The 27,617-nt window shown below is 29.4% G+C and overlaps 1 protein-coding gene across 3 annotated transcripts; it reads left to right on the forward strand.

Moving 5' to 3' along the window:
* On the forward strand, window positions 1-20,565 carry LOC124543165 (G-protein coupled receptor 52). 3 transcript variants are annotated; one of them, XM_047121236.1, is made up of 5 exons: window positions 1-87; window positions 15,855-15,920; window positions 17,048-17,223; window positions 17,336-17,592; window positions 19,135-20,565. In XM_047121236.1, the coding sequence occupies exons 3-5, from the start codon at window positions 17,055-17,057 to the stop codon at window positions 19,729-19,731; spliced, it is 1,023 nt and encodes a 340-aa protein (XP_046977192.1). In that variant the 5' UTR covers window positions 1-87; window positions 15,855-15,920; window positions 17,048-17,054; the 3' UTR covers window positions 19,732-20,565. The 3 variants fall into 3 exon arrangements, with proteins under 3 accessions (XP_046977192.1, XP_046977194.1, XP_046977193.1); XM_047121238.1 differs by having other exon boundaries at window positions 17,336-17,580; XM_047121237.1 differs by lacking the exon at window positions 1-87 and adding an exon at window positions 2,640-2,801.
* Window positions 20,566-27,617: the final 7,052 nt, after the last annotated feature.

The following is a 27,617-nucleotide window of genomic DNA, read 5'->3' on the forward strand; positions in this document are numbered from 1 at the left end:
CCGTACCCGCGATCCCTCGCCCCAGAGAACTACTCGTCTACGCAACTTGCTACGCCACTTGGTTCACGCGGACTGGCTATGACGCGGGTAAGTTTTAGCTAATTTAAAAGTTTTTGAACTAGTTCATATTTAGTTTATGAAATTGCGAACTTTATTTTTTTATATTATTTATGTGTTTTTAAATATAATATACACTATTTGGATCTTTGCGACTGTCAATTTACTATATATACGGTTAATTATGAAATGTGCAGAATAATGATGATTATTTTTTAAGCGTTTTTTGTACGTATATGAAAGAATAAGTGATTAATATATTTTGTTAACTTTGTTGTTCCGTCATGTTATTTCTTCACATGGGCGTCGTTTGAATTGTATGTACGCGGCGTCAATTGAAATTCGTTGTCTACGAATACATATGAAAAACATTCCGTATTAGCTTTGATCGTTAATACTTTTTTGTATTCTCATTTCTATGAATGAATTTAATATTTTGTTATAACCTTTTTCGTCGCCGAACACTTTCATGTAAATTTTGTAGCATTAAGTTTTTGATAAAAAATGTCGTACTGTATTCAATAATCGTACTTATTGACAGTCGTACTGAACCAGCGAAAGAGACAAAGCGTTTTTTTTAATTTTCATAATTGCTTGTAATTTTTAATATATGAAATAGCTTGGTGGGGATTTAATTCCCAATTCGTGTCTATCGTATCATTTACGTTACGTAGAGATAGATGTAGTAGTTTATAATCGTCATCGATTTAAAAAGAACTTAAATTAATACTAGAGATGGTACGGTACGTAATCTCTATTATGAGTATTCATTGAAACTGTCAGATAAAATTGTGAGTAACAATTTTTCGTTAACCAATAAATTTGTTATATATTTAAAGCGCATTTACTTACTTAACCTATGTTATTATTATAATATTTCACCTTCTTATCCTTTGACTGGAACTTTAATATTTCCGTTATTATTTTTCGTGTAAACAATTATGTTTAAATAAAAATACTTATTTGATGAACATGGTAATGTTCTATTGAAAATTCTCTTAATAATATAACGACTTTACGTAAAAGCTAAAATATATTTAAATAAACAATATTTAAATTAATAATTTGATAACTCGTAATATTAAAATAAATCACTGGTGACAAGTAGGTAATATTTTTTATTTGAGCCATTATCGTTTAATATCGTACAATATCGCGGTAAATACTTTTCGTAGTAAAATGTATACAAGCAATGGGATTTAAATGTACAATTCATATGAAAATATTTAATAATTAGCTGTATTGAATAATATATATTTATGCAACAATGTACACAATGTGACAATGTACTTATAAATAAAATTATGTTTTATTCTTTTAATAGTTTTCTATTTTAAAATTACAATTTATTTTAGTAATTTATTTATAAGCAAAGTTTTAAGTATATAAATAAATAAATATACGACGAACGTAAATCTAAACTTGTATATTGGTTTAAAATAGGCTTATTACAGATGGCCGCGTGCGAGAAAAAAATCAATAATAATTCTACATACTATAAGGTTAGATTGGACGAATTTCAAAACATTATGAATTAGTTTTCTGTATATCATATTTTATACGGAAAATGTACTAAGAAATACCACGAAAGTGAATAAAAAACTTAATAATATAATACATATATAATTGATACATAATAATAATAAATATATTTAAAGCTATACAAACTGTGTTGGAGATTAAAAGGTACTTTACAAAATGTACAATCACTTTATAAATTAAATAATAAAAATTAAAATGAAAATTAATTTCCTGATAAGATAAATTAATATGTTACTCATGTACAAAATGTGTATGTTCTATTATTTAAAATATTGAAAGTATCGACGGCTTTATTTCGGCTCGAGTTTTAATCTGTTTGATGTTACATATTTGACCCAAATCTTTTATAACCTTGATAGCTTTGATACCGTCCGTATCACGTGCGTCAGTTATATGATTGAGTTTCGTTTTTTTTGGAGGTTTTGCCATGGCTTTATTCAAATTTCCTGCACCGTTTTTAATGGATTGCAGCTGAGCCATGCACACACGTGCATTCATTCTTTTTGTGTTATATTTCTGACCTAAATTGTTAAAATACATTTTGAAATTATTTTATTTTTATTAACGTTTTAATTCCATATTTTCTATTTGAAATAAATATCAGTTATTATCCGTGGATTTCTGGAAACTAGTGCACAATAATTTACGATACATTAACTTTTTGCACTGCGAGTTGTGCAGGGCGTGTTCTTCGGATATATCGAAGGATTAGGATTTGTTCTATTTTCTTCAACGAAATCGTAAGATTGCAACATATCTCTATCAATAAAATCGAGTTTATAAAATACAAATTATAAGAATCCTTTAATTTTATTAATATTAGATTGAAATAGGGTATAATGACATAATAACATTACCTTAATGTTTGCTTATATAGTATTGTAGATTACATTTAAGTTTAAGAAAATCAGTAGGTACATTCATAATAGAACATGTTAGGGTGGTAGAATGAAAATTCCACAGAGGGTGCAATTTGCTGTCATGGCAGTGAGGGCTTGTGTTTTTAATGTATATCGATTGTAGAAGGGGCATGCTAACCTTGGGGCGTCCGGCCGCTAGCGGAGCTCCTCGGTTCGACCTTGACTCCTGTATGTGCGCCGCGCGCGTCCCCCCTTAGAATAACAAGACGCTCTAACCCGAGACCACGTCACATTATCCCCGCGCCCTTAACACGACGCTCGCGTAGTCTACACGTAGATACGGTACGTATTTATTTTTTTGTGTTATTTACCAGTTAATATGTGTTTATGAAGTGACGTGAGTTAATTAATAACATTACGTATTACAATAACTTGACGCCTAACTTTCTGAAAAAATAACATGTTATTGAAACGTGAAACGTCGTTGGTGATGTGGTATGGAGTAGAACTTATTATTTCAATACAAAATTATAAAGAAAACTCTTGTTAATTTTATTTTCCAATAATTATTCGGTATGAGATTTGACTAATCAAATTTTATCTAATTTGGTCCTTTTTCATCACGAAAACAAAGTGTTTACTGATAAGTGATTTTTTCAATACTACACAATTTTCTTTTCGTAATATACAAAATTATGCGTTATAATTATAATAATGTTTTACAGAGCAGTAGCTTTTTATAACATTCTCATTGAAGAGTTTTGATTGACTGAGAGGCCTGTAAATATAACCTTCTACTCTTCGGTTGGTGTTATCGATTGAGGAATGAAAAGTTCGTAATTTAAACGTGGGAAAGAGATAGCAACAGGAAAATTTGTCTTTTTTGCCAAACGTTTAAGGCATCAGTTTAATAACAAACTTATGAGAAGTGATATTTTATCGTTATAAAATACTTATATGTATGACAATAGAATAAAAGTATTTATTTCAGTAAATATTAGCAAGTTTTGTCCGTGATAACGTTTGTTTTATCGTTTGCATAATATTATTTGTCCACACACCATTAATTTATTATAGATACGCCATCGATATCTGCGCAAAGGAGCAGTTTTTGAAGGCTGTAATATGGAATATTCAAAGAAAGTATTAAGTTATTATAAGTTCTAGTTTTACAAACTACGCAACGAAACGAGAATTGTAGTGTTATGAATTAAAAAAGCAACCAGTAGATTTGAATTATTTACTTTTTCCTCTTATTTAGGAATGAAAGTTATGTAACACCATGTTTGATGAATATTAGACTAATTGAACGTTTTCGAAAAATTTTACTAGCAATATTCTGTTTTAGTTTTTTTTTTTTAAGAATTGTTGGTTGCAGGCCATAGTATGACATAGCTTTAAATTTTTGTATTAAAATCTCTTTGTATATTTATTTTTACCTTTGTATTAGTGCTTGATTTATTTTATTGCAACGTGTAGTATAGCGAATGTTATTTACATGTGATGCTAGCGAAGCGAATGCGTGTTGTTATATATGAACAACGAAAATTTAAATGGACTGTATATAATTGCTTTCGAAAATATATTATGTATTTTGTTAATTGGAGAGCAATACAGTATAAATAGCTTTGAGTACAATGTCGTTCCGTTTCAATATGTTATTTTTACTACGTCATTTTAATTAATATAACTTTTATAAAAATATGAGTTGAAATATGGGTGAACTGTTATTGTACTTGTATTTTTTTTTTAATTAAAGTAAGTATAATAAATAAAATGTCATATTAAGATGTTTTAAATATAGATAGATACCTTTTCGCGTCCTTTTGTTTAAGTCCGCTACGACTTCTATTGAAACGGAGCGTAAACATTTTTTTCTTTTATTTTTTAAAAGCTGTTTACTTTCCGTCCGCTTTCTAAATGAATGAAGTTCAGTCAGAACTTCAGTCCGTCTAAAACCGCTTGTGCTATATAAGTTTTAATGCACGTTTGGATGCTGACGTACTTTCCCTTACTATGTTCAAACGTTAAACTATTATTGCATTTCAATTTTCACTGCAATTATAGTAAAAAAAAATATTATTCATACTCCAAGCCAAAAATAGTCAATGATATGCATGTATCGATTGTTTGTTTATCAAAATCGTCGATACAAGTAGCCACCCCTGTCTGTATCTAAAATGACTTCTTTTAAATCACTTCTTGAAACGAATTTTGATGTGGTTTTCAATAATAGAAGACGCTATTTTTGTCTGCGAGGTAACAGGCACAATCAACAACGCATTGAATGTAAAAATTGTAAATATTTTGTACCTACATGCCTAACGTGTCAATCAAATTAATGTTATAGAAAAACGTAAAATTTCAACAGGACTACAGATAAATATCTCAAAGCTTGTGTTTATTATTTAAAGCATACTCTAATTAACAATTGCCGACAATTACAGAGTAAAAACCTGCAGGTCATGTGCGAAGCGATTATCTCTATTTCATTATTTATTCTTATTAAGATAAATGTTCTTAGTACATATTAAAATTGTAATTAAACTTTATCCTTGGAATGAATACTCTGGAAAATATATTAATTTACGTGCAACCCAAGAATCGTTCTCTGTGATAACACAATTATGTTGTGGACAAATTGTTATGATTACAATTTAAACCAGTTTCTACAATACATGTACATTTTTCATTGAAGTTTCACTTATATAAAAAAGTAAATATACCTATAATAATGTCTTACCTCGGCAAATCGTAAAATTTTAAGCGTTATTTTTTTTAAAAAGTTTTCAAGCTCAATTGAAGTTGTTATTTATGTGTTACAAACACATGTATTTGTTGTATTTACACATACATACAAACTAAAAATCTCAATATAACTGATTTCTCCGTTATTTAACATGTTACTTTTGAAATAAAAAAAATTATTGGTAAAACTAATTAAAATTTTATTATTTATTATGAAAGTAAAACGTTTACGTTTACTTGTAGGATAATGTTAAAATTTAAAAGGATAGAAGCTGTTGAATACCTTAGAAAACTCAATCTTCATAATTAACCACAATACATGTTTCATAGGTTTGACTTCAAATTTAAAAAGTGGAATAAAAGAAATCTTTAACAAAATATTTAAATTCACTTTAGAACATGAGTTAGTGTTACAGCCTATATAATTATTAAAATATGTAATAATATTTTTTTTCTTTGTGTCTTTTATTTGTGCCAAAAAATCACAGAAAAAATAATCATAATGTGAAACAAAATAGCTGTAAAAATGTCAACATTACACGACTGAGATCTGTGAATAGACACAGAATCAGAATGCTGTTATTCGGTAAAATTTTATATAAAAACAATATGAACTGTAGAAAGCATATCATATCATATAAAATTAAACCAATTGTTTTTTTCTTTTTATATAGTTTGAATAAAAATTATTTAAAATTTATACTTTGTACTTATAAAAAGTGTTGGTTGTGAGGCTGATTTTTAGTGATTTTTCTTCCTAAAATCAAACCGTGTTTTGCTTTCGTGCGTTTTTCGGTACTAAATATAGCTTGTTTCTCCGGCCCTTAAACTATACTTCTTTGCAAAAATATGCATCAGCTGTATACTATTTACATAATATATTTAATATTACATGAATAAAACTAACAATAAGAAAATATTATGGCTGACTATTTATTCATATTATCTTAAAATGTACAAAATTCGTAATGAAATAAATTATTAAAAATATTATTATTATAAATTATGTATTACATTACATTATATGCATGAACAAAGTTCTCTCGATTACAATCGACAAATGTGTGAGATATTAAATACGTACATAAGGCTCCTTTCATATTTAAATACGTCATTGTAACACTTTGTCATGTATAAGACACGTTATACAATCAAAGTATAAGACCTTTATATACTCGTAAGCTTTATTTATCTTTGAGAATTATTATTTAACAGAATACGGTTTCTATAACAAATAAATTTCTGTAGCTGTTTCTATCGTTAGAGTGGTTGATTTGAATACGAATTAGGCGTAATAAGATTTCGTTAAAAATGTTCGTCAATCAAATTTTCGACTTCGAGGTGGCTGGATCAATCAAGGTATGGTATTGTATTAGAAGTTGAAATTGGGATATAATACCTTATCTTAGTCGCTGGGCCTGTTTCTGACATTTAGCTTCCTGTGAAATATAGCTACTATATTTATAGTTACTATAGTTTTTTGTTAAACGAAACGAACACTTTATCTTGTATTTACATAAAAATGAATAGCATTAAATGCTTAAATATACACAAAAATGAACTGATACTAGTTATTGTATAAATCTTGACCGCGTAAAATTTAGTTCGTGCTTTCCGTGGAATGTATTTTAAGTGTAAGCAACTTAAATTTTTTCTCTAGATAGAATTCAATATAAATTTAATGCCTCAATATGCTTTTATTAACAGAATCGTTAGGATTGTCTCACAACGCAACAACACAACTAGACATGCACGGAATGAACTTTTTAAAGGAATTATGTCCCAATTTTTACCATATATTCGACTTTGAATGTTCGGTAAGCCGTCTGAATATGCCGAAAGCCGCCCTAAAACCAAAATAAGCAGAATATTAAGGCCATCGCAACTTGTTGGCATTATATCGTTTACTATCTAGAAAAATTTACGTTTAGTAAGAAATATTTTATAGACCGTGATGTCGTGTTAATGCTTAAAGCAACGATTACGGGCAGCCTGTCGTGTTGCAATAAACTGAGACTTTAACCTCATTCCATTAACCCATAGTAATCCATTGTCGATAAATCTTTAAAGAACAAAATATTTTAGAAATCTTTAATCTTTATTAGGTTTTAAATTTTCTCTTGAATTAGCCTCTCAGTATTCGATAAATGTATTTTATGTAAAATATTATTGTTTTTATGAGACAAGAGTTGTTTAAAATAATGGCCAGAGATTATACTATTTTAATTGTTTTGTTAATAAGAAAATTTGTTCTCTTTTTTTAAGTTAATTATTATTTTTCATGATGTAATAAATGATATTTTTACTTTATTTTATTTGCAAAATCGTGACGGTAAATACTACAGAAAAAATACTTTAAATATACCGCGCGAAAGTATGGCTTCACATTCAATGCTAACATTACATAAACATAGCAACGAAATTATTACTGATTGAAGAAAGCTGTTTCTAAATATTGTTTCATACGAAAAAAAAATATGAATAAAAATATTTAAGATTTTAGTAGATTTTATTATAATATATTTTGTCCTAAATTTTAGTCACATTTATACTTTTAACGATATAAAATAGTTAAAGGTATAAATAACTAAGCCTAAATAAACTAAAATATGTTTTTGAGTTACAAAATAAAATACATCAATTACAGTGGAATACATTTTTAATTTATTGTTTGTATTGCGAGAAATTTCATGCACTTTACATCCCCATAATCAACTGATTAGTTATACTTATAATTTTTGAGTAAGATCCGAAGACTGTTTTTATAATATAAATGGATTCTTAAACACCGATATATATGAACTATATCTTACTTAAAAAATGCCAAACTTCCATGCAAACTTACATCCCCGTTTTTATTTCATTAAGGGATGTAATTTCAAAAGTACTTATGTGTAACTTCTACCTATAATTACGAGGTTTAATATTATTTTTCAAAAACGGTGTACCAACATACAAAATCTCATCCTAAATTCCACCCTCAACGGGTAAAAACGTTAGAACACTATAAGTACTCTTTATTTATTCTTCACTATAGACTTTCATTTAATGATTTATTGAAGCCTAAATATCAAAACCCAAAAGATGAATATCAGATATGGTGAATTTCCATAGAAAACTTTCGTCCTCCATTTAATCTCCTTAGATAGTGAAATTATTTCGTAGAGCTTGCCTACATTCCATAAATAATTCCTGTGCAAAAATACATCCTATTAGACTCAACGGATTAGGCTGTGCAATTGTGCATTGTATGTTAGCCGGGCATTTCAAAAATTTGTTAAGTTAATTAAGTAGATTTTTACAAGAGACAATTAATTATTTATACATCTTCGTTTATTAAGTGATCTAAAGGTGTTGCAGTAATGTAGAGTGTAATAGTGTATATGTATAGTGTGTATTGAATATTAAAGAATAGCCCCCAAATAATATTCGATTACCATTAAAACAAGAACCGACTCTATTTACATATATATATGCGTAACTGTGTTATTTAAATTAAAATGTAGCTTTTGTACTGATATTATGTACTAAAATTTACTGTAATTATTTCATTTCATTTTAAAGGTTCTTACGGATATGAGCAGTTTACGAATATTTACGAAGCAATTTTAACTATCAAATATCGTGTTTTTATTTCTATATATATACTATACATAAGAAATGAAATGATGACTTTAAATTTTAAAGTAATCCCATGAATTTATTAAAAAGTCATTTTTATATTAACAGATTATGATATCATAGTATTCAAATATTAAATAGATTTTATTGGGATAATATGAAATACTATTTGGCAAGAAGATATGCGCTTAAAATGCCCTAAATATTTCTGCGCCAGAAAGTGCCGCGGTTTTGGATCAATACTGTGGTTGAGGGTACGCCTACATACATAGGTCTCCGTATAATTCATCCTATAGAACAACACACAGTGAATTTGCTTCATGATTAAATTTTATAATTTTTAAATGATTATCGGTTAAGTTATTTGATCTTCGGGAACTAAAAGAAAATTATTAATGTGTCGATTTAACTGAGTCTATTATTAAATTTCTAAAATTATTTTTATTAATTAATTAGTCTATTCGATTAAATCGATGTGTTTGATCGATGAATCGAATAATTTATTTATAAGTAAGGATTTTTAATAGTTTGTATTTATATAACTAAGTTATGAAAACACGAATACGATATGTGTTATAATTGTGGTCGTATTTGAATAATACATTAATATTTGTGAAAACCTACTATCCAACATCGAAATACATTCTAAGAAATAGATCGCTTTCACTGATACCGAAAGGGAAAGCACACGCGGCTCTACGGAAATATAAATTCTATTTATAAAGGTAAAATATATTGAAATGCCGTTTTTCAGACTATTGCGGACCGATAAAACACGTAAATCAGAATAATCTGAATTTATTGATAAATCTGTTTTCGTATGCATTTTGTCATCTCATTTTAATTTTTAGTATTTTTTCAACACATTATTGATTTGTTAAAGTATATTACAAACGTTAAAGATAATTATTGGATAGCTTTCAACATCGACGCAGAAATTCGTCCAAGGAGGTTTGAGTATAACTCATTAAAGTTTTGTGTCAATTGTCTAAAATAATCCAATGATTGTTGATTAATTCGAAAAAAAAAACAGATAACATTTATCTGTTTTTTTTTCGAATTAATTTCGAATTACTAAAGCAGTACAGTCATATTATAACAGAGTGGATAAATAGATTAGATATATATTATTCAAATATTACATGTGAGTCTGCCACGGGTGTTACTAAGAATGCATAAAAGATGATTAATAAATTAATCAATCTCATTTCGGTTTTTCTTTAGCGTTTTTATTCTCGCTATCATCGATTTAATCTTCATTATAAGCTATCTCGAGAAGATATTCAATCGATTTTACATCATGGCGATATTCAATGACATTCACCCCTTGAAAATAGACGTAACATATGTATAGGTAATAGTCTCGTATAGAAATATACATGCCACTCGATGGGACCAAGACTTTTATTTTTCCTTAAATTTTCATTTAAATCATTGGTTTTTATTAGAGAGTAACATTAATACATTTATATTATGCAGGATTTACATTGATTTAAATTAAAAACAATGTTGCAAGCTGTTGCATGTGCACGTATTCCTGTAGTAATAAATATTTTATTTAGATAGGAATCTAAACAATGAATTTTATCTAGCACCTTAGCGGTCTTGAACTATCTTGAAGCAAATAATTTCTACAATATTATCTTGGACACTTCCTCCTCCCTACATCTAATTTTTATATTATATTATATTATTTTCATATTTCTAATTAATAATAAAATAAATATACATTGGACAACATCACATACACTATTCTGATCCCAATGTAAGTAGCTAAAGCACTTGTGTTATGGAAAATCAGAAGTAGGTACCAGAAATTTTCAATACAATTTTACACGACAGCTTAATACATGATTAATTAATAGAAAATATTATCGTCGTGTTTTTTAATTAATTAAAACACGACGGATAATACTTCCGTAGTGAAATTCGAAAGAGTTGAAATAAAATGTCATTGAATTGCGTTTAATACAATTTTCAACCGACTTCAAAAAGGAGGAGGTTATCAATTCGTCTGTATTTTTTTTTTTTTTATGTTTGGTACCTCATAATTTTTTACTGGGTGGACCGATTTTGATAATTGTTTTTTTGTTTGAAAGGTAGTGCTTCCCTTGGGGTCCCATTTTAATTTTATTTTTTTCCGATGATGGTATCCGTATGAAAACGACATAAGTCTTAAATTTGCTTTATGTATATGCGCGACAAATAGGTGAATAACTGAAAATCACGTGAACCAATTTTGATGATTCTTTTTTTATTATAAAATATATATTTCAAGGGTAGTTTGGTGAAAGTTTGGTAAGGTTCTGAGCATAGGATCCATGACAAAGTAAGGGAACGGAAGGGAACAGAACTATTCTGAGGAGCACGTTAGCAATACTCGGTCGAATTTTTTATTTATAGGTTATTTGGATATTTAAGTCACCTTCCGTAATGTGAGTATGATTCTGTAATTATCATAGTCGAATATTATAATCAACTAGCTACCCACCGCGGCTTCGCACGGGTGCAATACTGATACTAATAAATAGACTACAGAATTTGTTTATTTACGATATCACATTGCAAATTTCTAAAATTGTCTGTGTTTCTTTACTATATATTGTTCATGTATTATATACACAAACCTTCCCCTTGAATTAAACTATCTATTAAAAAAAACCGCATCAAAATCCGTGGCGTAGTTTTAAAGATATAGGGACAAAGAAAGCGACTCTGTTTTATACTAAGTAGTGATGGAACTCCTAAACGGCTTACAGTTAGGGTGCGTTTTGGGGCAGAATTTCTTACTGGGGTACCTTGTAAATTATGCCGCATGACGTATTAAAGCCGCATTTTCGAAAGTCTATTTTTGCTTTATTCGAAAGTTTCTTTTGAAATTGTCCCCGAAGTAGTTTCTGATTTATATAAACGACACGCTTAATCTATCCATATTAAGAAAAAATTGTTAGTCTACATCAGCTTCACTTAAAATCAAAAAATAAATAAAATTTTAACAAAAAGAAAAACCGACTTCAAGCAAAACACTATCTTAAAACAAATGAATATGTACTAAAAAGTAATAAAAATAATTGCGTATTCAACATATTTTTAGAGTCCTCCTTAGTAAAATGAAATGAAAAATATTAGACTATTTAAAAGTCGATTTACGATTATATAATGTAGTTATAATTATTGCTATATTTGGAGTCGGTGTCAGCCAAGAAAACCCTATAGTATATCTATCAAAAAACAATACGAGAATACTTTAACAAATATGTTTTTTACAAATTACCTTTTATACAATAATATACTGGATCAATCAAGGGGCTGGTATCGCTTCTTTCTTTTGATTGTTGGGGCAAGGGCACCGTGGCTGACACCGGCTCCAAATATAACAATAACTATAACTACGTTATATAATCGTAAATCGACTTTTAAGTAGTCTAATATTTTTCATTTCATTTTACTAAGGAGGACTCTAAAAATATGTTGAATACGCAATTATTTTTATTACTTTTTAGTACATATTCATTTGTTTTAAGATAGTGTTTTGCTTGAAGTCGGTTTTTCTTTTTGTTAAAATTTTATTTATGTAGTTGTGTAATTATTATTTTTTTACATGTATATGAATATAACAATTCTTCTGTTGAATCGAATTATTTTTCAAATAAGCAAAAAGTAAATATATATGTTTGATTATTTTCGTACCAATCACGTAAGATATCGTAGTTATAGAACACAAGAAATTAAAAATGTGTTTTCTGTTGTTACCAGTTAATTATATTTATCATTGGTTTGGAGATTACTCACTTACATAGAAATAAAATTTAACTTGCTATCGATAAGTCTAAGTTGTCTTGGTATTCTGTACGATTTATTTGAATATTGGATGTAACTGCTATTAATATAACTCGGTACTTACTTCGTATATACAAATATCGTATATAATACTAATATCGAGCGTCCTAATGTCCTTCGGGATTTCCATTACGCTAGCTTGCTGTAGCTTTATAAAGCAGTACGAGTACCTATATAATACAGTGACATAGGATGCAGGGATTTACATATGGTGATATCGTAGATTCTATACTGAGATAACATTTCTAATTTATATGCTAGTCACGATCTTAGTGCCTCCTACTGTTTAGTTTATTTTTCGCTCAGAACATCGGAATTGCAATACAACGCATACATTCTGCTAGCATTCTTCAAAATTTGTGTGTGTGTGTGTGCGTTACTACGGAATTTAAATGAAGCATTGCAATAATATAGCTAATTCATCAAAATAACGCATAGACAATAATTTACAAACACATTGTGTAAATGTTCATACATTCATTAACCATGCCATTTAATTTATAGAATCCATTTTTAATTTTGAACTCTTTTTGAAAGTATACACGCACTGAATATTAATCTTAATTGAAGTATTTATAGGAATATATTACTTTAAGTATTTTGTAACAAATATTTATATTCAAAACTTTGTTAAAAGAAAAAAACAAACAAATTCTGCATTACGAAAAAATAGGTTAAAAGTATTAAAAGTGAAAATAGGTTAAATAGTACAATACATGTCACCAGCATCAACTTAAAATCAGTTCAAGGGGACCTCCACTACTTTCGTTTAAAGTTTTACTAACAATAGTTTCAGTAACAACGGATCGTATTCATTTTAACTTCTGTGAGTGTACGAGTGTACCTCAACAAAACAAAGCTCTTATAAAGTCCTGAGGTTCCGCTTTGTTTAGATTTTTTATTGTTTAAGACCAACAATAATTTAGTTTTTTTACTACGGTGTATCGTAAATGATTATAGATACAATTTTTATTGTAAATACAAATATTATTGTACAAACATGACGACGAGTTAGTTAATTTTTTTGAGTAAGCATAATTGTTCGTACGTCGTACGAACGTCCGCTTACTGTTCTGCTTTATATTATTAAATAAAACAATAAATAAAAAGAATACCTTCAAATCTAGCGAAAACATTTAAGAAATACGTATTTGTTTCTTAAACTAGACGCCAGAAGCTTCGCAGATTGAATCGAACACGTTTCCGTTTTTAGAACTACACCCGACGGTGAAACGGTAACTTAGTTGAGTGCATTCACCTTTAAAACATTTTTAGAATACTTTAAATATATCGATACATTTTAACTGTGAAATTAATCAAATGCAATAGTTTGTTTCCTTTAAGTAAAATACGGTTCGCTGAGTCTTCGCTTCAATTGACGTAGCAATTATTGGAAAACGCTCGCGGCCGTAGCGCCGTTGTAGTTATTTTCCCTATTTATTTTATAAAACGGTGCAATGTGTAAATATCGATTTAAAAGCGTTATAAACAAATGTCCATCTTTTTTGGAAATGGCTTTGTTATTTTAATTGGTTCGTTATTTCGCCAAATAAACATTTTAATAGTTATAATAGTTTGTGTGTGTATTCACCGAATGTTGTTACACGTTGGACTGGTTTGAGGATCCTTTCAACTTACGATACTATATTTCGTTGAACGTCGTCAATTTTCATTGTTTATTCAAATTATATTAGCAGTTCACCTGCTCGACTTTTATTTTTTATTCATTTAATAATGTTTTAATAAATATATTGACGGCAATATCAAAATAAAATTCTGCAGTGATTCAGTGTCGTTGACCTGAGTGTACATGATTAAATAGCGTGATATGTAAAACACAGTTTTTTTTTATTTATCGGTGCCTGATTGGATATCGTGGTGAACCAATCCTCACACCAATATGCTCCCAGCCATGTCCAACATGGATCAATCTATGATGTTATGTCTTTATGTATTGAATCTGCTGACTAATCTAAATAGTGTAATTAATGTGCTATCATCATTATTTATTTTAAATGTACTATCTATCGATGATGGATAATGCTATTGATGCTATTGATAATGCTTCTGTTTATATAATATATGAGACAAACAAATAAAAAACTCGCTGTGTTTTTCTTCTCAGGTCAGGGTATTTTCTTTTCCGAACCGGTGGTAGTGTTTCAATCGACCATCAATAAGAAAGTGTAATGCTTCTATATTGAATAAAGTTATTTGAGTTTGAGTTTGAGATCGATCATCAACAGTACCACAAAAGTTGGTAACTAAGTTATTATGTTTCTTGAGGCGGCTGACCTGTCGCACATAAACAGATCGTAAGTTGTAACACAATAATAAAAATCAATGAATTGTATGAGAAAGTGGTTTTATTAACAACTAAAATTATTGCTGCTTAAGAATATATGATGAGTTAAGATTAATTAATTCTATACTCGTATTTATTACTGCTCTCAACAAATAATGAGATGAATTAACGTACATTTTACATTAATCGGTTTATACTCTGTACTGCATTAGTCTCGCCAAAATAAATAACATGAATATACAGAATGCAATTTAAGTAGGTTATATTATCTTAAATTATTTAACATAAAACACATTTTCTGCAAATTTAATACAATTTTACTCATCTAGTTTCACTTTATTTAAATACATAATAGTGAAAGTGGTACATCGGTTCACGATAACGATTATACGATGTCGGTTACCTGTACCGAGAATAGAAATTCCCCTTCTCGGAAAGCACAAACGCCCGTTTTTCCTGACTTATTCGCTGTCATATCGTTTTAGCTTTTCTATCAGATTATAAGAGTGAAGGAAGATAAAGTGCAGATGCGAGGCAGTTTCTATTTCCCTCACAAACATGGATTTATTTGCGCCCACATTTGTGCACCTTAATATATTCCGCACGAACTTATGTTCTCCCTTAAGAATGTGCGCTGTCAAAAACAATTATGGGAACATCATATTTATGAATATTGATAGATACTAATTTCTACTTATCTGTTTTTAGGCTTTTAAAACAAATACTTTTTGAATTAGTGTTAGTGATATTCAGGTACAAGAATCCGAACTAAATCTAATAACATTAAAAAGTATTGAATTAAGTTTAATATTAATGTTGATTAATTTATTACTTTGTTTGTGTTATTTCCTTTTTTAAATAACGAGGTATATTGTTTGCAGATATGAAGCAGTTTTGAGAAGATGGCTACAAACGACACTTTCGCACTTACATCTTGAAAATTACAAGTAAGCATTATCATGTATATCGAATGTGTACGTATCTAATAAAAGTCATACGAGACTAATAATGCTAACACTATCTTTGTTAGTTCTTATTGATGTTAAGGCTTATCCGCTGGGCGAGTGCAGGTGACGTGGATGTTGACATAACAATAGTGCGGATAACAATAGCTTCATAACCAATATACAATGCCTATTATTAGTTACTGATGAGAATAGCCTATGAATCGACGTAATTCCAGACGTAAATGATCAGCCGTATTGAGGTCAGTTAAATTGGCATTGTTAATCTCTAAACGCTAAAGCTGGGGTTAATGGACTATGTACGGGAACATATCGATCAATATCAATGGAATTCATCACTCAATCGCTTATAGTTGTGTCAAGTGGGACAATCAATCTTCGGCCGATGCATGATTTGCAATCTGCCGATGTGCATGAAAGTTGTCAATAAAAAAAAGTGACAAAAATATTTGCGAAATAGCGTAACAGGATTCAAGGGATGATTTTTTTAAAAATATTAGTTTTTCGTATGCTAACTGGCGATTAAAGGGTAACTGCCATACCGGTTAGGTTATTTACCGTGTTTTTTTATCAGTGAAATTTTTATGACCTAACTTTATATATATATATGTTGCATGGTTAGTATGAAATTATTTATATAAATATATTGAAAGCCTTCAGTGATTTACACTTAAGCCAAATCGGCTAGAATTTGAACATTTTGAGCAAAGATGTGAATTCAAATTCGTACAAACATGCAATTTGTTTTCATGATTCAAATCCCGCTTAGTGGTGAAGTAAAATCTCCCCAGTAAGCCCGCACGTGTCGGATGAAATTCTGTCTCGTGCGTCTCCGTCAACTCGGATTAAAGTAGCATGGTGGATATAAATAAGCCCCAAATGCTTTCATCGAGACCTCTCTAGAGGAGCATAGCATTATATTAAATTTACATAGCAATAAACTTTTAAAGTACGTACATGACAATTCTAATTGCAGAGTTCGATGAGGGATGTAGTAACTTGAAAATTAACTTGACATGCATCTTTTAAAAAAAAATTAAATTTTACATTTTGCTAGAAATTGATACGATTTGCTTCGTTGTTTGTAAGTTTTTTTTTTTATTATATAGAATAACGATGCCGTCCCGCGTGCTGAGTGCGCGAACGGGAAGCGGGGAGGTGAGCGTGGCGGACAGCCCGCTCGCCACCTTCGAGTCGCTCACACAAGCCGCCGTCATCGCGGTTATGGGTGTGGCCATCGTTGTTTCAAACCTTCTTATCATCGCTGCTTTCCTCAACTTCAAAGGTATTGTACATAAGAATCACAGATCATTCATATCAAAGTCGAAAGCGACACTTGTGTTTTTGGTTAATTTCAGTAATAGTACACATTTGTCATCGAAGAATACCATTTGCAGGTTTATCGAATGAGGTTATCAACTATTACCTCCTGTCGCTGGCAGTGGCAGATTTGCTATGTGGCCTTTTCGTGGTCCCTCTATCCGTTTACCCCGCTATCACTGGCCGATGGATGTTTGGAGACCTCATGTGTCGATTGGCCGGATATGTCGAAGTTACGCTCTGGTCCGTCTCAGTATACACATTCATGTGGATCTCTGTGGACCGGTATCTCGCCGTGAGGAAACCTCTCCGTTATGAGACGGTTAGTTTGACGGTAGATATCTCTTTTCTTATTACTTTTCGTCTTCCACAAACTGGGCGCTCTGGTTCTACTGACGTCAAGAGATTGTTCAGGGCGTTAACATCGGGTCTCCATCAAATTAATGAAGTCAGTTTTTTAAACTAAATAGCTTAGTAGAATACAATATTTTCTTCTTTACTAAATACCTCTTCTCTTATTTATGGCCTGTTCATTTATGTCTGTTTATAGTTTTTTTATAATCTGGCCAATGTCTTAGTTGCCCAAGCTTACTTCCTGATAGTAAATATTTAAATGTTGTTGAAATATAAGCAAATTAAATGTAATGATTTTTATATTTTCCTAGAGAGCAATATAAACAGCGATTATATAGACGCATTGTGACAGTTCTTTCAGAGACTTATTTTGAAATCATTACATGTCATACTTTTATTACATTGATGGAGAAATCAGATGTAATTGTCATGAACATATCATGAACATTTTTTGCATGAATATAAGAAAATCCTTAATATGCCATACTTTTATATTTTTCCTTTTGCCTTGCATGTAAATGAAACTAATACTAAATTACTTTTCGTTTAGTTAGAATTCTTGAATGTTGTCATCTAGAGCCAGAATGTCACAATAAATAAGCACAATCTGCACATTTGTCCTAGTCATGTTAAATTTGAATTAAAACCAAGACAGAGATGTTTTGTTTCAATAGAAACTAAAATTTCTATTTATTGGCCCTGCAAGTGAAAAATTAAATTTATAATGAGTTTTTAAAGATCAAGGTATTGAAATATAAATCCCAATAAAATATAACACTTTTTTAATACTTACAATATAAATCTAAAGGTTTATAATTCAATGTCTTGAAAGTAATGATGTTGAGTCTAATAGGAGAATAGCGATAGATTAGTGGTTTAGGTCATGATAAATGGTTTAAATAGTTTCCTGAAAACAATACAGTACTTACAGAATTTTAAAATTATATATTTATGTTGACCCGTTTACCTTTAATTTCTGGTCAATAGTTGTGACCTGCTCTAGTTAACCGGTCTACATATTATTTATTTAGTGACTGGTCAATTCTAGGTTCATTTTAAAAATATGTTTTTGAAAACGTATTATTTTTAAGTAATATATCATAAAAGGTCAGATGCATTTTTGAGGTCTATTGGAAAATGTTATCGATTGATGGATGAGAGAGGAAACCAATACTAAGTTAATTATTATAACTGGAGCTTAAATACGTTTCACCTTGTTCATTGGGACTTAAACGAATATCGTTTATGTGTGTCTCGTAAGCTTTGTTAACTCAATGAAAATGCAATTGATAATAAAACGTATTTTAACTTATTCTTTTTTTTGTGCAGGAATTCTTCAAAAATTCTATGTGCAGTTTCGATAATGTATATTGATATCAATCAAACTTCAGTCTTGGATAAATGAAATGGCCAAGTATCGTTTGAAATATTAAATTTGCAGATTTATCATATTTTGATTAGCATTGCACTTACAAATAATTTATAAAGAAATATGTGTAACAATATTATTACATTAATATAGGTACAAACTCGCACGCGAAGCCAATGCTGGATGGTATTCACCTGGATATCTGCCGCTATGCTCTGTTGTCCGCCTCTCCTTGGATACAAAAAGGAAGCTAATTTCGATAAGGAAACCTTTATTTGTATGTTGGATTGGGGAACGACGTATGCTTACACGGCGACTTTGGTCATTCTCGTTCTCGGGCCGAGCGTTATTTCAATAGTGTACAACTACTTCTACATATTCTCCATGAAAAGAAAATTGAATAGCGGTGCTCCGATCCACGATAAGGAATACGCGACCGCTCTAGCTGAGAACCTCTCTAACCCGAGTCATTGGATGAGCTTCATCCTTGTCACAGCGTTTTGGCTCAGCTGGGCTCCGTATTCAGGCGTCAGGCTCTACGAGTACTTCACTGATCAGGAGCTTAAGATACCGATGCTTCACTTCGGCGTCGTATGGCTCGGGATTTTAAATTCTTTTTGGAAAATCGTCATTCTCATATCTTTTAGCCCTCAATTTCGACTCGCACTAAGGATATTGTGCTTAACAGCTTGCTGTCGAACGAAAGGCCGCCTGCAAGCTGAATTGATTGGCATGGACAATGATGATTAATTTAAATGACCATAAGGTTCACTAAATTCTAAAATTATTTTCAATGTTTATATATGTTGAATTTTTTATTTATTTTTGGTGAATTGAGGGTTTAGAGGTAAAACTTTGAGGGTTTTTGATTCCTATTTTATGTATCGTTTTGTTTTGCTTAAGTTGAATCATAATGCGAACACAAAATGTTAGAATATAATATAAGACTGAGAACAGACGTCCAGTTTTTAAGTATCGGTAAATTATTATTATATTGAGTATTTATAGCGGTTACTTTAAAACGATTCACAAAGGATTATTCATTCTGTATTTATTAGGATATTTGCAATGTTTATCACGAATATTTCAAAAATTGAATGTCTGCTCTCAGCGTCACCTTTGAAAATATTTATTTATTCGTTATAATACAACAACAATCACTACCAAAGTCATTCCTTAAGTTAAGATAGAGCATAGTATATTTACACTTGTTCACTGTTTGAAAGTCATTTTATGTTATATGTATACATACGAATTGAGTTCTTTGAAATTGATCAAATTGACACGATATATATTTGTATATATTATATAATATTTGGACAATAATTGATACTTTGACCTTGTGTTGTTGAGTATGCAATAATGGTTTCATATCATTTTTTTGAATCGGTAGATATTAAATTAAACTCGAAACGAGTTTTTTTTTGTTTTGTAAATATAAATCCGATAATTATTTTGAATTAAAGTAAATTAACGTCCTCGTGTTTAAACCGAATAAATTCACTTACAATATATAAAAAAAAACTTTTCAAACTTTGTCGTTGGTCGCATTTAAAGAACATTATTTGAAAATAATAAGGCAAATTGTATATGTAAGCAATATTATATAAATTTGATTATACATTTAAAATATGTTGAAGATATAAATAGATATTTTTTGAACATTTCTTATAATAGTAACTTGATTTAAATTGTTTCGAAAACATTGATCATTTTTTATTTTTGATTAATAAATTTAAAAGATTGTTTATAAATTTATCAATATCAATAATTTTATTCGATCATTATCGCTTTAAATATCGTTTAGAATTTTGTCAAGCATTTTTAAGCGCACATTAATATAAAAACCTAGCTGATTATTTAACTTTTCAAATTTAGTTTATAGATATTTTGAAATAATATTAATGACGTTATTTTTTAAGCGTAGGGTTTCACTTGTTCTTTTCGTTGCATCGCCGATTCTATAAACATGAATTAAGATTAAATACGATGCAAATTGGTAAGGAATATTTCTCTTTAGTATAGTTAATATATTTTTAAATCACTTTATAAAAAAAGTATAATTTAAATAAATTAATAATCATTTAATTAAATTGTAATTTCTGCACTTGGTTTTCACACGTTTGATTTAGATGAGCAAAAAATTAATTTGTCTAAGGCTAATTTAATCTATATTATTTATAAATTTTATGAAACAAAATCCGATCTTCCGTGAAATATATTTAGTTTTAAACGCAAATCTACGGTCAGTTTACAGTGAAAACACTCTGAGACGACGTAGAATTAGTGCTACGAAATTTGCTTTTAACCATTAATTCATAATGCTTCGTTATTTATTCAATTAGACACATCGAAAATTTATTTAATACATTGTTAATAATAACTTACTTTAATACTTTCATAGTTTTAGTAGTCATAGTTTGTAGCTTAGCGAGGAAACGATTGTAAATGAACTGAGATTAATTATTGTGTTTAAAATGAATACTTAATGCCTCTTAACACACTGTTATCATAATAACGTAAATTAAGGTCATTCGCGTAGTATCTTTCTATACTTTGCTTCACGTTTATCAGACATCGTTTAGATTCGTATAATATCTTAATAAAAGAAAATACAATAATGGTGAATATTTGTATTTACAGGATAAAATAAAGTTAAAATTATCAAACGTAATATAATTTTAACATAACGTCAGTCAATGTTTAAAATGTTTCGTATATTATCAACGTACCAGAAGTCTTATAAATGCGTAACTTTCGGAATTATTCGATAGACAGTATATAAAAAATAATTTAATTAATCTGAAGATTAACGGTGGTAGAAGTTCTGTTGGCAGATGTATACAAAAATAAAATGGTTGGTAGCGAGTACATTGATAAAAAGACATCTTTATCATAATAAATCTATATCCTACAACTTCTCATTTCTTCATATATTGTTTATAGTATTTAAATAACAATTGTGTCAAGTAACAAAACATACTACGTACCTAAAATATATCAAGCCGTGATTCTCCAGCGTGGATGACGTATTCGTTAGATTTATATTTAGATGTGTTTACTATGATACGATACGTGTATATAGATTGTAGCTTTATTTAGATTTGTTTCACTTTCGAACCGAATCTAGAAATGTAATGCGGTAATTAGTAGTAGAAACTAGTATTAAACGAATATACGTATATAAAGAAATCGTTAAAATTAGACCTATGTTTATTAAAAAAAATGGTCGATCTATTTTTGTAACAATAATTATTTTGACAATTCGGTTTAAATATTGTTTACGTAGTTTCGAAAATCCTGTCAGTTTTCCTATTAACTCTTGGAATTATTGAAATTGGAATAGAAAATAATTTAGCTAAACAAAACGAAACATTATTTATTGGAATTAAACTGTTTCAAAAATGGAACCTAATGCGTTGTCATTAAAGTAAATTGATGTTAGTTTTTTTCTCGTATATAGCCTGTTTAAATGTTATAAATTTCTATGGCCTTAATGTACTGCCAAGCGACAATACTTTGCATTTTGGTGTTCCAGTTTATTTAACTAAGTGAGTTAAATTATACATACAAATTACATAAATCAGAACTAAGATCGTAGTAGCTATTTGTTAATGTATCTGCATATTTCTAATAACGCCAGCGTTCTCAGGCTGAGTTGACCATATACCATTGCCTTGTTAGCTAGTTTAAAAAAATATATTTACAAAATATTTCTCGTAAAAATTAACTTTTATTTAATGAATTTTTATTTATTTTTTAAAATAGCCTTATTCGTATATTCTAAATTAAAAAAAATAAATAAGGTAGTAGTTCATTTAGAGTTTGTAAGTGATAGTTTAAAAGTGATTCATTGTTGTTGATTGTAAAAGTGTTCGTAGGATGTCTGGAAGTAATTGTGTGTATTTGTGTATGTGATTTTCAAATCGGTATAATGCCAAATGATCAATTCAAGTAACGTTACATTTAATTTAGATAACGTCACAATTGTATGCCAAATGTTGTATTTTTATATTCCTTACTGAATTCTGTAATTTTATAACGAAATATATTACAATATTTATTGTTTAAAAAACTAAATTGTAACTTACAAATATTGGATTTGCAGCTTAATTTAAAATCTATTAAATTATAAAATATAAAAAATCGATTTTTAGTTAAAAAAATTTTCTAATTAATTTCATAAACGTAAAGAGAATGACAAATAGATTAAACCTAGCCACTAAGTATATTTTTTTTTATAAACATGCGCTCTCATTGCAGTTTATTAGCCTGTGCAGCAGCCAATAGAACAATAGATATAGAAACTACAGCACTAGGTGCTTATTACTAAATAATCTTATAGATCAGCATGTATATTCACACAAACAATATTTAATTGCGATATAGTATCTCCGTTATAAAATATTTCAAGTTACTAACAGTTTATTAAATTACATTGAAATAAATATTTTTTAATAATTCTTAACGTTCATTATCTAAGTATTTCTTATATATAATTAAGTATTTTTATTACTCAATGAAATAATAATATCTTTTCTTAAATTTTAATGTGAAAAATAAATCATAAATAAAATTTTCGTTCGTCAACGCGCAGAAAAAATGTATCTTTCTCATTTCAGTTTTTTATGATTACTTTTGTTAAACTATGTGTTGATGTAGATTTCACATACATTTCACTATCAAATAATTATATTATATTACAACAGGTGTATAACAGCAATAATTATAATAAGTTACATCGTCGTCAACATACTGCCATTACTATGTCACCGCCTGCCACATTACGTACAAAGTATTACAGAATATTCTTAATAAGTATTCAATTTTACCATACAAATGATATTGGAATAAATATAGAATTTCAGAATACAGTCAATTTATTGAAATATTTGTCGAAATTATCATCTAAGTATTTACTTATTATGTATCTCTTAATAAATGTTATCAAAGTGATTGTTATTAATATAAATGTTACATTAAATCATAGTGACAAATAAACAAATTCTTATGTATATTCTAAATTTGATAATATCGCTTAATACTCCAATTATTAATAATTGTATGTTAAATAATTAGCTAGTACGCAGATATTCAAGGATTTGAAATGATCATGTAATTATGTCGTTTTGTGGTTAGGCCTTGGGTGGTTCAAGATACTGATGTCTAACTACTTTTCAGGCATGCTGAATAAAGTAGAACGAAAATATATTCAAATCAAATTGTTTTAATACGCTTTCAATTTGCAAATTGTAATCGATTATAACAAAACTTGTTGGCGGTACTTTTATGTAAATTATGCTGGGGTATTGGGCTTTCTGTGTTTATGATTGAATTAAAAGAAAACATGGCTAATTCACCATATAGTTTAAGATCTTTCTTGTATATAAAAATTTGTATTTTTTTAGGATAAAGTGTACTGTAATTGTCTATTTAATTTTTTATATATTTTTGTCTAAATCTTTTCACATGGGAAAGGTTACTTAAATTGTATAAAATTTATTCTATCGTTATTATAAATATATTTGTTTAATAAGTCTTGTTTTGTCTTAAATATAATTCGCTTTTGAAAATGCTGTATCATTTAAATTAGTTATTTATATAAGATCTGCACAAACGAATCCTTTGGAGCCCTATTACCCTCAGTTATAATTAGTCAATTTTTCGCTAGTGACATGATCTTATAGTTGTATATACACGTAATGTTTAGAGTACTGTGACGTTTATATTAAACGAAATTTAAATCTATGTTTCTACAGTTTATTTTTTGTACTAGTTAAAATATAGTTTTGTATTAGAGTGTAACCAAAATTATTAAATATAGAAACGTGAGCTCTCTGAAGGTCGGGAAGTTTAAAATAGTTTCCATGATTAAAAATATTGTTTTTAGACGGTCTACGATTGTATTTTATATTGGTATGCCACGTGTTGAACTTTCACTAAACGTCAGTTTCTGGAACATATTTAAAGTCAGATCAGTAATAAATCGCAATAATTTAATCGATGATTGTGATATAGTTTGATATCAAAAACGTGCGGGCTCGCTAAAACAACAAAGATACAACAATAATAAGTTACACCAAAATGCACGGACAATATATTTGTTGAGACGTGAATTGGCGTCATCGTCTGTCGTTGACCAATAAATAGTGTTGAATTAAAATCCATAATTCGACTTTAATATCGTTTCAGAAAGTCGTTGTAAAAATATCGAATGTAAGAGGTTCGTAATCAATATTTTTAATCTGTTGAATTGTTCGTACGAAATCTCAATGAATCAACAATGTATGTGAAAGTCATAATCGATCCTCACTGGTCTGCTGTCATCTACAAGAGTTGGAGGACAAAATAGGAATATTAGCATTTTCATGAAGATGCCTTGCTATTATTCAATTTTTATTAAAAAAGATAATTATTGTTCGATGATAAAACAATTCATGCCTTAAATAATCTAAAATTACAATATTATCAATATTTTGTAAATGTTTTGCTTCGATAGCTGAATCACATACAATATTAGAAATTTCTTTATCTATACAACATTTACCGTAACTGTAACCTTTGACGTCACGACGTCTTAATATTTATTCCCATATTTGTATTGATATAGGCGTATAGAATAAGATATTGTATTATGTCTATCTCAAATTTACTTATCAATAAATTATTCAAATTTAGCTCGCAGGGTGTTGTTTTATTTTCATTACTTCGTTGTAATAAATACATCAGTACACAGAATATTAATTTTTTATTTGTTTTATTTAATAAATATTATAGTCCTGAAGTTAACAGATCCAATTCGCCAAAAATCTACTATCGTCGTTCCGTGCGCGATTCTCGGAAAACATCCTGTATTATTTATTAAAGTCATACGATTGAATTTCTAAAATCGATCACACTTTTCCTACAAGAAATAAACAGTACTTTAAGAAATGTCTGAATTTTAATTGATGTGTAATCAAAAACTAATCACACTTGTGCCAACTGGAGTGTCAGTGATATCACGCAGACATTTCAGAAGCTTTCGAAGCATTTAAACATGATTTATAGACAGCTGACTCTGTGACGGGCCTTGAAACTTCGATAGGAAGCTTACGGTTCAGATATTACGTAAGCCATTTAATCGGAGACCATAGCCTTATTTCAGACCTATCCTGTATTTGTTTGCCTATAGTGCATGGATTTCTTTATACTTATACATCCTTTATAGTAGTAATATATTTCAAATTAAGTAACACTATTTTAGCAAAAGAGTTGCAAGCGAGGACTGTTTACGACTACTGTTCGAGGCGTCGTTCGCTGCTGCGATGCGTATTACTGACGCTGTAAATTGCTTTCAGACGTCGATTCTATCGATTAGGCTACGATCTTCTGATACAACATGTACTTATTATAGGTAACGTCTGACTTCAACGTATACCTTTTTTATCCTATGGGTTTTCGGATGAGCTTATGGGCCACCTGATGGTAAATAGTCACCACCGCCGCGCTGTTAGAAATATTAACCGTTCCTTACATTTCCAATGCCCCACCACCCTTGGGAACTAAGTACTACACTGGTTCACTCACCCTTCAAATCGGATCACAACAATACTAAGTACTGTTGTTCGGCGGTAGAATATCTGAGGGGAGGGTGGTATCTAACCAGACGGGCTTACACAAAGCCCTACCACCAAGAACACATAAATATATTTCTATTAAAAATAAAGTAACAAAGTATATTCTAAAATATTGTCTTTTTATGCTGACGGTTTACACGAACTTTACGCTGTAATATTTAAATAACTAGAGAGGCGAAATAAAGTCTTTCAACTTCGCCTCCGACTAATAGAAGAGACATTTTTATAGCATTCCTGTTCTGATGTGTCGTAAAGTTTTAAATGGCTGATAACGTCTATAGGAGACACAGACTTCCCACAAACTTCAAACTTTATGTTTGTACGAAGAGACCGTAGCTATACAATGTATAATGTTGAAGTCGTTTGCTAGTGTGATGTGTATTGACCAATGACGTTGTGTCTGAAGTGTATACGGCCCTAAGTGTATGCTAAAGACAGATGTGTGTATAACAGTTAATAAGATTCTGTAGCCTCACAACAACATTAGCAATCATGATTTTTAATATAATTGGCTAATAAATTATGCTGATTAATCAACCTTTTACGATATACGCACATACCAAATTATTGTATGTTTTTATAGATGGTACGATAAAAACCTCTATATGTAAAATGCTAATGCTAAAATAAAATGTGGTAATTTTGTCAAATGAAAAGTATGTGTGTGACGAATGAGTGTGTGAGTGAGAATGAGAATGTGAGTGAGCGGGTGGGTGTATATTTGTTTGGACTTGGGCGTGTGTGTTTATGTGTGGTTACAATTGAAATTCACTGCGCACTAGGAGAGTATCGTACAAATCGTCTAACGAATATCATAGCTCTTTTTATATTTTTAAGGGGCTTAGGATATACTACTAATAAACAACGTTAAAAAAATTTGGAGCACTTTCGAGGTGGATCTGTGATACGACCAATTTACCAAAATGTGGTATTTGTTTCATTCAGTTATATTATAAAATGATTTACATCATGTCTCCATTATGTTAAATCTGTTAAACTATTAAAATGAGGCATAAA

This window comes from Vanessa cardui, chromosome Z (assembly GCF_905220365.1).
Source record: "Vanessa cardui chromosome Z, ilVanCard2.1, whole genome shotgun sequence".
NCBI classification, from domain to species: domain Eukaryota; kingdom Metazoa; phylum Arthropoda; class Insecta; order Lepidoptera; family Nymphalidae; genus Vanessa; species Vanessa cardui.

What these genes read in the sequence shown, in the direction of transcription:
- LOC124543165 (XM_047121236.1), top strand. Translation starts at nt 17,055, where the DNA reads ATGCCGTCCCGCGTGCTGAGTGCGCGAACGGGAAGCGGGGAGGTGAGC. An exon ending in TGCTTTCCTCAACTTCAAAG is followed by an intron (nt 17,224 to 17,335) that starts GTATTGTACATA and finishes TACCATTTGCAG; the next exon opens with GTTTATCGAATGAGGTTATC. An exon ending in ATGAGACGGTTAGTTTGACG is followed by an intron (nt 17,593 to 19,134) that starts GTAGATATCTCT and finishes ACATTAATATAG; the next exon opens with GTACAAACTCGCACGCGAAG.